Source organism: Pipistrellus hanaki (assembly GCF_964339955.1).
Source record: "Pipistrellus hanaki genome assembly, chromosome: 3".
NCBI lineage: Eukaryota > Metazoa > Chordata > Mammalia > Chiroptera > Vespertilionidae > Pipistrellus > Pipistrellus hanaki.
Window position 1 is genome coordinate 124,410,725 of NC_140505.1, and position 12,810 is coordinate 124,423,534.

Genomic DNA, 12,810 nt, shown 5'->3' on the forward strand with positions numbered 1-12,810 from the left:
CACGGGGTTCTCTATAATTTTAAAATTTTACTGCTATCTGCACAGCTGGTGGTGCTCAGTGGTTGAGTGTCAACCTATGATCCAGGAGGTCACAATTCAATTGCTGGTCAGGACACATGTCTAGGTTGCGAGCTTAATCCTGAGTGGGGGTTTGCAGGAGGCAGCCAGTCTCTCTCAGCATTGATGTTTCTATCTCTATCCCTTCCTCTCTGAAATCAATAAAAAAATATATTTTTAAAATGTTACTTCTATCTGAATATCATTTGGGAAAATGATAAGTTTTTCAAAAAATGAAATATTTCAAATTATGCTGAAATTTTTAATGCTTAGAAGGGCTCTTTCAGGTTTTTCTACATATGTTGGGTGTGTATATAGTCATCTCCTTGTAGCTGTAGCAAACACTATAATCCACTGTGGCAATTTGGCATGGTTGGTAAGGTTGCATATATTTGTTTGAAATTTGCTTATTAAACAAAACTTGTGAAATTTCATGAACTTCCTGTGTTTTCAGTCAGATTTTTAAATTCTAGTATTATATAATTAACTTCAGTGTTTTTCTAAAAATGAGGAAAGATTTGGGGTTTTTAGAAAAATGGTAGTTAAATTTTTTTTAAATGTGTTTAACTGTGGATTTAAGTATCAGTACATATTATTATTATATTACTATATTGTATAATCTCCTTTTTAAATAAAGATAATTCTTCATATTACTGTTTCATTTCTTTAAATACAGGATAGTGAAGTTTTTATTAATGACAAGAAGACTGATAATTCAGAGGTTTTCTGGAATCCAACACCAGACATTAAGCAATGGAGATTAATAAGGCACACTGTAAAATTTGAAGAGCAGGAAGACTTTGAATCAGAGAAGTAAGTATACCATTTTCCAGCTAGTTTCATGATGATAAAGAGTGTATATATATTTTTTTTTAATTTAATAAATCTTTATTGTTCATATTATTACATATGATATGTAATATCTTTTTTCTTCCATAGCTCCCCTCCACCAGGTTCCTACCCCACCTTCTGCCCTTACCTATCCTCCACTGTCCTCATCCATAGGTGTACACTTTTTGTCCAGTCTCTTCTCACACCCCCCACTCCCCTTTTCCCCCGAGAATTGTCAGTCCACTCCCTTTCTATGCCCCTCATTCTATTATATTCACCAGTTAATATTGTTCATCAGATTTTTTATTCCCTTAGTTTTTAGATTCACTTGTTGATAGTTACGTATTTGTTGTTCATAATTTTTTTCTTTACCTTTTTCTTCTTCCTCTTCTTAAAGAATACCTTTCAGCATTTCATATAATTCTGGTTTGGTGATGATGAGCTCCTTTAGCTTTTTCTTACCTGTGAAGCTCTTAACCTGACCTTCAATTCTGAATGGGAGCTTGCTGGGTAGAGTAATCTTGGTTGTAGGTTCTTGCTATTCATCACTTTGAATATTTCTTGCCATTCCCATCTGGTCTGCATAGTTTCTGTTGAAAAATCAGCTGACAATCATATGGGTGCTCCCTTGTAGGTAACTAGCTGTTTTTCTCTTGCTGCTTTTAATACTTTCTCTTTGTCTTTTGCTCTTGGAATTTTAACCTGTTAACCGAGAGGGACCTATAAATACATCAAACGTAAACAATATCGGGAACGGGTAGGACGTATGAATACGTCCTTGAAATATATGTTGCACCCCAAGAGGGCTGGTATATATTTTTTGTAATCTTTTTTTTTTATATATATATTTTATTGATTTTTTACAGAGAGGAAGGAAAGGGGAGGGATAGAGAGTTAAAAATATCGATGAGATGAGAGAACGATCAGCTGCCTCTTGCACACCCCCCACTGGGGATGTGCCAGCAACCAAGGTACATGCCCTTGACCGGAATCGAACCAGGGACCTTTAGGTCCGAAGGCCGACGCTCTATCCACTGAGCCAAACCGGTTTCGGCTATTTTTTGTAATCTTTATCATTGTAAAATTTATAATTTTTTAATTCAACGTGTCCATTTTTTTTTTGTCAGTATTCTTTTCTATTTTTTTTGTAATTTTTTATTTTCCTTTGTGCTTTATATATATAAATAAACGAAAATATATATATATTTCATTTATTTTTATTAAGTATAAATTTAAAAAAATAATATAAAAACGTCCTCTGGGCGTGACGTACTGACACGTCCTAGTGAAAGAGTACGCGCCCGTTACAGGTAGCGTCATTAAAAAGGGAACTCCCCGGTTAACAGGTTAATGATGATGTGTCTTGGTGTGGTCCTCTTTGGAGATTCCTTTTGTTTGGGGTTCTGTATGCTTCCTGGACTTATAAGTCTATTTCTTTCACCAGGTAGGGGAAGTTTTTGGTCATTATTTCTTCAAATAGGTTTTCAGTATCTTACTCTCTCTCTTCTTCTGGGACTCCCATAATTCTGATATTGGTATGTTTGAAGTTGTCCCAGAGGCTTCTTACATGTATCTTCAACTTTATGGATTCTTTCTGCTTTTTGCTTTTCCGGGGGAGTGTTTTTTGCTTCTTTATATTTCAAATCTTTGACTTGATTCTTGTGATCCTCTAGTCTGCTTTTAGGTCTCTGTATAATATTTTTCTTATTTCAGTCAGTGTATGCTTAATTTCTAGTTGATCCTTTTTTATATCCTCGAGAATCTCGTTAAATTTATCAGCCTTTTCTAGGAAATTCTTGAAGAACCTTATAACCATGGTTTTGAATTCCATATCCAGTCTTTTGCTTTCCTCCATTTCCTTCAATTGTGGCCTGCCTCTTTGTCTACACATTTTAGCTGCTTCCCTGAGTTGATGGATTGTGTGCTAGGTGTCCTAGCAGGGCCTAGTAGCTCAGGCTCCCCAGTTACCTGTGGTAGACATTCTTGGTGCACACCTTTGTGGGCTGTATGTGCAGTCTTGTTGTAGTTAAGCCTTGATTGTTGTTGGTATCACTGGGGAAAATTGACCTCCAAGCTATTTGGCTGTGAGGATCAGCAGGGTCTCCGTTGGGAGGGTTTCTGTGCTCTGCTTGAATGGGGCAGAGTCTCAGGGTGGTGCAGACAAGCTTTGGTTTCCCATCAGCCCTGTCCTACGAGGGCCCTGTTCTCCATGTCTTGCACCAATGGTTGCATGCACCTCTGAGAGAAGGCTCCTCTCGAATTTCTCCCACTGCCAGACAGTCCAGTTTCTCCCCAAATGAGTCTGGTACTGAAAGTCTCACCCGGAGCTGGATTTCAGTGCAGTGGGGAGGTTTTTGTTTTCCTCCCAAACGAGAAAGCTAGCCATGCCTTAGCTGCCCGCCCTCTCCGCAAGTCGCGAGTAAGCCAGCCATGTATTCAGCCGTCCGCCCTTACCGCACTCATGGGTCTCCACACCTCCACAGCTCCTGAGTCTCAGTGTCCTTTTCTCTTTCCTTCTAGTTGTAGAATTTCCACTCAGCTAGCTTCCCGGTGGTTCTAGACGATGTCCACTTTGTCTTTCAGTTACAGTTTTAAAATTGTTGTGGTAGGCAGCAGTATAGTTGTTTACCTTATGCTGCCATCTTGATTTCCGTGATTTGTCATTTCTTGAGAAAAATGCCTTCCTGGCTCTGACTTCTCCAGGAACCTGACTTTTATTCCTCAGGGATGACTACACAGCCACAGACTCCAACACTGTCAGTGAGGGACCAGAAAGGTTTCTGTGGGGATCATTTCCCTAATTTCCTCTACTGAATTTGAAGAGTATATTTTTAATCCCTCAAAAGAGTAGTCATTTTTCTCTGCCTTCAATTACATTTTAATTCAGCAAAATAGTTTAACATTTGTGGGATGTGGCAGGATTCTGTTTTAGTTTATGTGAATGTCAAATAAAAGAATTCTAGGTTCTTTTGCATACAATTATGGGGCTAATTAATGATTCTTTGACAGCTGTTTTCTAACGTCGGTAGGGCATACATAACTCTAGGTGAAGGATGTGGCACAAAATCTACTTTTGTTTCATTTTTTAAAATATACATGAATAATGCCATTGCATGTGCAAACTTGCATTAGTTGGGTAGTAATTAAGGCCATAGTTTCTGCTCTTAAAGTCATGAAATTCTTTTTTTATATATATATATATTTTATTGATTTTTTACAGAGAGGAAGGGAGAGAGATAGAGAGCTAGAAACGTCGATGAGAGAGAAACATCGACCAGCTGCCTCTTGCACACCCCCTACCGGGGATGTGCCCGCAACCAATGTACATGCCCTTGACCGGAATCGAACCTGGGACCTTTCAGTCCGCAGACCGATGCTCTACCACTGAGCCAAACTGGTTTCGGCAAAGTCATGAAATTCTTGATAGCTAGATCTGAAATACTTTTAAACCAAATATATTGGGTACATATTATCCAGTTTTATTCTTACTATATATTTTTTTAAAAAATATATTTTAATTAATTCACAAAGGAAGGGAGAGATAGAAACATCAATGATGAGAGATAATCATTGATCAGCTACCTCCTGCATGCCCTGCACTAGGGATCAAGCCCACAACCCAGACATGTGCCCTGATTGGGAATTGAACCGTGAACTCCTGCTTCATAGGTTGATGCTCAACCACTGAGCCACTCCATCTGGGCCTTACTACAGTATATTTCTTTGTGTTAGAAGGGCGTGTTTGTCTAAAAGACACTATACTGAGTACTTGATACACATTATGCAGTTTAGTAAACTCACATGCGTTATCATACTCTCTAAATGATTCAAATGTTTGTATACTTTCCTTCTACACTTAAAATTGGGGTTGTCAAAGATGGAATAATACAGTGTTTTTCAACCTTTTTTGGGCAAAGGCACACTTGTTTCATGAAAAAAATCACGAGGCACACCACCATTAGAAAATGTTAAAAAATTTAACTCTGTGCCTATATTGACTATATATAAAGTAATTCTCTTGAATAGGAATCAAATAAACACAAAGAAAGTATTTTATAATTACTTTATTATGAAATATTAAGTAAACAAAATAGTGAAAAATTATAAAATTCTTGTCTTGTCTGCACCTACGGCACACCAGGCAACATGTGCCATGGAACAGCGGTTGAAAAACGCTGGAATAATATATATGCACAAGTCCTAAAATTCTATTTTAGTTATAACCACGTGATGCTCTTCATTTAGAGTGAAGTTTTGCCAAGATATACAGTAATTTTTGAGGTGAGAACATAATTTAACATATTTTAAAGATGAAGAAAACCAGTCTGAGGTAGTGTAAGTAACTTTAAGTTCACATCCAAGAAGTGATCTATGATTCAACCCAAGGCTAATTCCAAAGCCTTTGTTCGTTCAGTCCCAACATGCTATCTTCCCAGATTAGTAAAATATAGATACTATATTTTTATTTTTTCTGATATAAAACTAAACTTTAGTAGGGGAAAGGATTTTATCTCAGTAGTTTTTTCTGGTAAACCAGTGGTTCTCAACACTGGCTGCACATTAAAATCGCCTAGGAAACATTAAAAAAAATAATAATAATAGTTGGTCCTAACCAGTTTAGCCCAGTGGATAGACTGAAGAGTCCCAGATTCGATTCTAGTCAAAGGCACATGCCTGGTTGTGGGCTCAATCCCCAGTTGGGGGATAGGGGGTGCCAGAGGCAGCCGATCAGTGATTCTCATCATTAATGTTCTGTCTCTCCTTCTTCCTTTCTCTCTGAAATCAGTAAAAATTTATTTTTTAAAAATAAAAATACTTGGGTCCACTTCCAGATTCCTCTCATCTTGGGTCAGTACCATTCATTGCCATCTGTTTAAGATTCCAGTCCTAGCTGGTTTGGCTCAGTGGATAGAGCATCGGCTTGCAGAATGAAAGATCCTGTGTTCAATTCCGGCCGAGGGCATGTGCCTGGATTGTGGGCTCTATCCCCAGTGGGGGTCGTGCAGGAACCAGCTGACCAATGATTATCTGTCATCATTGATGCTTCTTTCTCTCCCTTCCTCTCTGAAATCAATCCTATCTAATAAAAGAGTAATATACAAATTGACCATCACTCCAACACACAATATGGCTGCCCCCATGTGGACACAAGAGGGCCATCAAGGGAGGGCAGTTGGGAGGGACCAGGCCTGCAAGGGAGGACAGTTGGGGGTGATCAAGCCTGCAGGGGAGGACAGTTAGGGGTGACCAGGCTGGCAGAGGAGGGAAGTTGGTGGCGACTGGGCCTGCAATGAAGGGCAGTTGTGGGGAGGGACCCAGCCTGCAGGGAAGAGCAGTTGGGGGGACCAGGCCTTAAGGGGCGGGCAGCTAGAGGTGAATTGGCCTGCAATGGAGGGAAGTTAGGGGTGACCAGGCCTGCAGGGGAAGGCAGGGGTAACCAGGCTGGCAGGGAAGTAGTTAGGGTGATCAGGCTGGCAGGCAGAAGTAGTTAGGAGCAATCAGGAAGGCAGGCAGGTAGGCAAGCATTTAGGAGCCAGCAGTCCTGGATTGTGAGAGGGATGTCTGACTACCCGTTGGACATTCCTCAAGGGGTCCCAGATTAGAGAGGGTGCAAACTGGGCTGCGGAACACACACACACACACACACATTTCATGCACCAGGTCTCTAGTTAAAGTATATATTTTTTAAAAGAGTCCATGTTAATAAATTTCTCTTGCCCAGAAAAAAAATTGGTCTCTGCTGCTGCTCTACTCAAGGACCACTTTTTATATCTGCACTCATTTCTAAGCATCTCAGTATAAGCTTTGTCAAAGACAAAAAGACACATGGCTATCTTTTTTTTTCAAGGGGATTTAAACCTGTTCAATATAGATTTGATTTTCTTTTGCTTTTTATACTATTTTTGTACATGTATTAGACTTTGGCAGCGAGTAACTCGAGCCATAAATGCAAAAGATCAAACAGAAGCTACTCAAGAGAAGTGTGTTTTAGAGGAAGCTCAAAGACAATCTGCCAGAGATCGGAAAACAAAAAATGAAGAGTGGTCTTGCAAGTTATTTGAACTTGAACCACTTACAGGAGAATGGCATTACAAGTTTGCAGAGTAAGTAATTATCAGCATAATTTGTTGCCTTTATTTCTGGAATGTTTATTGTTAGTTTTTGGTTAAGCCATATATATATGTATATATATCTAAATTAGTGAGATTTAAACTTATTCCATCTTACCTAATAAAAGAGAAACATGCATTTTAACCATTACTTTGTTACATCCACAGACAATCAGAGTGAGTATCCAAACTAACCAAACAAAGATGTAGGCTAATTTACATATGCAGGCGTGGAGCAGTCAGGAGGGGTGTGATGCCTGCTATGAGGGAAGCTGGGCAGAGGGAATTACTGGAGCCGTGCTCCACACAGAAGCGAGCTGGGAGTGAAGCCAGGGGAAGAAAGGCCTATTTTTGCACAATAATCATGCAATGGGCCTCTAGTTTATTATAAATTTGAATTCATGATAATTGTTAGTCTATTAAATAAGCTGAAGATCAGAAAATTAGAAATGACATATTTTAATTTACTGCTAGGTTTATAATAACTAAAGAAAATCTAATCTAAACTTTGAAAATGTTGTCAAGTGTTTTGTTTAGTCATTAAACAAATGGTGTTTTTATTGCTTATGTAGTACTCGACCATGGGACCCACTTAATGATATGATACAGTTCGAAAAAGATGGTGTTATCCAGACCAAAGTGAAACATCGCACTCCAATGGTATGTAATAAAAAAAGTATCTAGATCTGCTAGGCATAAAAAATGTTTTAAATCCTTACTAGGATCTTTGACCACCATCATTTAAAATTTAGTTTTAGAATTTAAGATTTTTGGTTGGCAAAATGGCAGAGTAGGCAGTTCCAAGCTCTTATCACCATAAATAAAAGTAAGCAGAAACTGTGAGAACAATTTCTCAGAACTCTGAAAAGAGTCAGAGATTTGTAGTAATTAAACCTGGAGTTTGACCAGGGGGTGGGGCCTGCCATGGGAAGGGAGGGAGACCCCAGCCAGCATCCACTAGGGAGCCTACCAGTGCATGCATTTCACGCACTAGACCTCTAGTATGATAAATAAAGGTTTTCAATAAAGATAAACAAATGGGAAAATATAAAAGCCAATGTTATTGTAGTTTTATAACCCTACTTTTTTATTTCCTATAGTATTTAAAAGATAATGAATGAATAATAATTACAAATATGTTATTCATTGGGCATACAGAGTGTAAAGATATAATTTGTGATACCCTAAAGGGATGGAAAATGAGCTATATAGGAGCATAGTTTTTGTGTTTTGTTGAAATTCAGTTGGTACCAATTTAAGCTAAATTGTTATAAATTTAGATGTAAATGTCATTTCTTTAGTGACCATAAAGAAAACATCTAAAACATTTAGGAAAGGAAATATGAAGGGAATCAGAACAAATCACTACAAACAAAATCACCTAAACACAAAAGAAGGTGGTATTGGAAAAAATGTGAAACAAAAAAGGTATAAGACATACAGAAAACAGTAAAATGGCCAGTCTTTATTAATCAGTTTCATTAAATATAAATGGATTAAATTATTCAGTCAAAAAGCAGACTTTAAGAATGGATTAAGATAAATATCCAACTACATATAAAAAAACAATCCCATTTACTGCTGTACCAAAAAAATTAAGATGCGTAGGAATAAACTTAAGTAAGGAGATAAAAGACCTATACTCAGAAAACTACAGGACATTGAAAAAAAAGATAGAGGAAGACAAACAAATGGAAGAATATACCATGTTCATGGATTGGTAGAATCAACATCATTAAAATGTCCATACTACCCAAAGCAATTTATAGATTCTGTGCAATTCCCATTAAAATGCCAACGGCATATTTCACAGACCTAGAGCAAACTCTCCAAAAATTCATCTGGAATAAAAAAAGATCCCAAATAGCCAAAGCAATCCTGAGAATGAAGAACAAAGTTGGAGGGATCGCAATATCAGATATCAAGCTATATTAAAAAGCCACTGTTCTCAAATCTTCCTGGTACTGGCACAGGAACAGACATAGAGACCAATGGGACAGAACAGAGAACCCAGAAATCAACCTAAGCCATTATGCTCAATTAATATTTGAAGGAGGAGGCAAGAACATACAATGGAGTCAAGACAGTCTTCACTAAAAAATGCTGAGAATATTGGTCAGATATGCGCAAAAAAATGAAACTATACCATACACAAAAACAAACTCAAAATGATTAAAGGATTAAACATAAGACAGGAAACCATAAAAATCTTAGAAAACTCCATAGGCAGTAAAATATCAAATACTAGTAGCCAGTTGCAGGAAGATTCCTGCAATAGGGCTTCCTGCTGCACTCTCCCCTGACCTGTTTGCTTCTCTTCTCTCTCTCCACCCTACTTGCTTCTCTTCCTTCTTCCCTGCCCTGTTTGCTTGCTACTCTGCAGCTTCACTCCCTTCTGCAGAGCTTGGCTTCTTTCTATAATACATTGTCTTGGTATGCAAATTAAGTGTCATCTTGGTTGGGTTAATTTGCATAGTCACCTTGATTGGTTGGTGAGCGTGGTTTGGGCATGGCAGAGGTGCAGTCAATTTGCATATTATTCTTTTATTGGGTAGGATAATATGTTGTAGCAATATCTTTACCTATACAGCTCCTAGCGCAATGGAGACTAAACAAAAGGGACTATATCAAAATAAAAGGCTCTGCACAGCAAAAGAAACCATCAAAAAACAACAAGAAAGCCCACTGCATGGGAAAACATGTTTGCCATTGTCATGTTAAAAGTCACTAATCGTCCAAGAGATGCAAATCAAAACAATAATTTACTATCTCACACCTGTCAGAATGGCAATCATCAGCAAATCAACAAATGACAAGTGCTGATGAGGATGTGGAGAAAAAGGAACCTACTTGCACTGCTGTTGGGAATGCAGACTGGTGCAGCCACTGTGGAAACAGTATGGAGATTCCTCAAAAAATTAAAAATGGAACTCCCATTCAACCCACTAATCCCACTTTTGGGACTATATCCCAAGAAATCAGAAACTCCAGTCAGAAAGGACATATATACCCCTCTGTTCATAGCAGCACAATTTACAATAGCTAAAATTTGGAAACAGCCTAAATGCCCATCGGCAGATGAGTAGATTAAAAAACTGGTACATCTACACAGTGGAATACTGTGCCACTAAAATAGTAGGAACTTTTACCATTTGAAACAGCATATGTAGAATAATTTATGGCCCAGTGTTTCCCAAACTTTTGACATATGTGTACCCCTTCTATAATTTGTATCGCTGAGTACCCCTCATACTCATGAGAACTTAGAATTAGGTGCAGCTAAGCACGGTGCAGTGCATATCCCCACCAAACTCGGGTGCAAAGCGTACCCCCACCAAACTCTTCCCGTACCCCTGGGGGTACATGTACCACACTTTGGGAAACACTGGTTTATGCAATAACAGCAGAATATACGTTCTTGTCAAATGCATTTGAAACATTCTCCAGGACAGACCGTAAGTTAAGGCATATAACATCTCAGTAAATTTTCATACAAAGTTTGGTTTTGTTTTTTTTGCCACAATGAATGAAGCTAGAAATCAGTAACAGAAGGAAAACTGGGAAATTTACAATATGTGGAATTTAACACATCTTAACCATTGACAAATGAGAAATCACAAGTGAAATTTAAAAGCACTTAAATGAATGAAAATATAAACACAACATCCCAAAATGTGTAAGATAAAACAAAGGCAGTGCTAAAGAAAATATTTAGCTGGGAATACCTACATTAAAAAAGATCTCAATAACTTAATGTAATAATGGAAAACTAGGAAAAGAAGAGAAAGATAAAACCAAAGCTAGCAGAAGGAATTAATAGAACCAAGAAAAAATGAGAATAGAACAAGAGAATCAGTGAAGTTAAAAGTTGTTTTTTTGAAAAGGTCAACAAAATTGACAAACCTTTAGCTAGACCAGTGGTCAGCAAACCAGCTCTCGAGCTACATGTGGCTCTTTGGCCCCTTGAGTGTGGCTCTTCCACAAAATACCACATGTGGGCTCGCATGTACAGTGTGATTGAAACTTCATGGCTCATGCGCAGAAGTCAATTTTTGGCTTTCAAAAGAAATTTCAATTGTTGTATTGTTGATATTTGGCTCTGTTAACTAATGAGTTTGCCAACCACTGAGCTAGACTAAGAAACAAAAGAACAAAGACACAAATAACTAAAATCAGAAATGAAAATGGGGCCATTACTATTGACCTTACAAAATAAAAAGAATTATAAGAGAATAATATGAGTAATTTTATACCAACAAATTGAGTAACCAAAATGAAATTGACAAATTTCTAAAACTATATAAATTAAATAAACTGACTAAAAAGCCGAAATTGGTTTGGCTCAGTGGATAGAGCATCAGCCTGAAGACTGAAGGGTCCCGGGTTCGATTCCGGTCAGGGGCATGTATCTTGGTTGCAGGCATATCCCCAGTAGGGGGTGTTCAAGAAGCAGCTGATCAATAACTCTCTCTCATCGATGTTTCTAACTCTATATCTCTCTCCCTTCCTCTCAGTAAAAAAATCAATAAAATATATTTAATAAATAAATAAATAAATAAATAAATGAACTGGCTGAAAAAAGAATTAGAAATTTTCAGTGGACTTGTAACATGTTAAGAGATTGAGTCAGTAATAAAAAACCTGCGTACAAAGAAAAGTCAAGGACCAGAAACTTCATTGGTGAATTCTACAAACATTAAAAGAAAAACTAACACCAATCCTTCTCAAACTTACAAAATAATAGAAGAGGTGGGAAACTTTTGATTATTCCATCATTACCCTAATACCAAAGCCAAATAGCGATACTATAAAAAAAAATTATCGCAAAATTCTCTACAAAATACTGTCAAGCTAAATCCAACAGCATATTTAAAAGATTATATACCTTGACTAAGTGGGATTTATCCAAGGAATGTGAAGATAGTTTAACATAAGAAAATTAATCATCAATAGGATGGCAAATAGCACATGAAATGATGCTCAACATTGTTAGTCACTACAGGCCCAATGCACAAAATTCTTGCAAGGTGGTTGGCCCTCACAGCCCCAGCTTTATCTGGAAGGTCATCTGGCTGTCCAGTCTAATTAGTGTATTATGCTTTTATTAATATAGATAAGGGAATGCAATGAGATCAGGTACTATACCTCACTAAAATGATAATAATTTTTTAAAATGAAAAATATGTATTGGTGAGGATATGGAGAAATTGGAACTCATATATATTTTTGGCAGGAATATAAAATAGTGTCACCCCTGTGACAAAACAATTTGAGGTTCTTCAAAAAGCTAAAAATATAATTGCCATATGACCCAGCAAACCACTACAAAAAATTTGAAAACAGGAACTCAGATACTTGTACATCTACGTACATTGCAGCATCATTCACAGTTGCCAAAAGATAGAAGCAATTCAAGTATGCATCAACAGATGGATTAAAGAAAATGTGGTATATGTTTATTATCTATACTAATAGCCTAGGTGACGTCATGCCCTCACAGGATGGCTGCGTGCACAGCAAAGGCAGGGCCCTGCGGCCACTCCAGGCAATGAGGCCTGGGAGTCCCACAGCTCTGCGCAGTGCAGAGGAGGCTGGTCCTGGCATCTCCGCTGTCTTGAACAGTGGAAGAGGGTCTGGCGGAAGAGGCAGGTCACAGTAGGGGAGGGCGGTTATAGGCGATCAGGCCGGCAGAGGAGAGAAGTTGTGGGCAATCAGGCTCTGGCAGGGGAGGGCAGCTGTGGACCATCAGGCTGGCAGGGGAGGGAGTTAGGGACAACCAGGCCATCAGGGGTGAGCAGTTAGGGGCAACCAG

General features: G+C 38.1%; 1 protein-coding gene across 7 annotated transcripts in view; it reads left to right on the forward strand.

Moving 5' to 3' along the window:
* OSBPL8 (oxysterol binding protein like 8) overlaps positions 1–12,810 on the forward strand; it is a 142,407-nt gene that overhangs the window by 117,074 nt on the left and 12,523 nt on the right. For all 7 annotated transcript variants that reach the window (XM_084876284.1, XM_084876288.1, XM_084876283.1 and 4 more), the window contains 3 exons: positions 734–870; positions 6,807–6,992; positions 7,571–7,658. In XM_084876284.1, the coding sequence (XP_084732410.1) occupies positions 734–870; positions 6,807–6,992; positions 7,571–7,658 (411 nt within the window). The remainder of the gene's footprint in view (positions 1–733; positions 871–6,806; positions 6,993–7,570; positions 7,659–12,810) is intronic.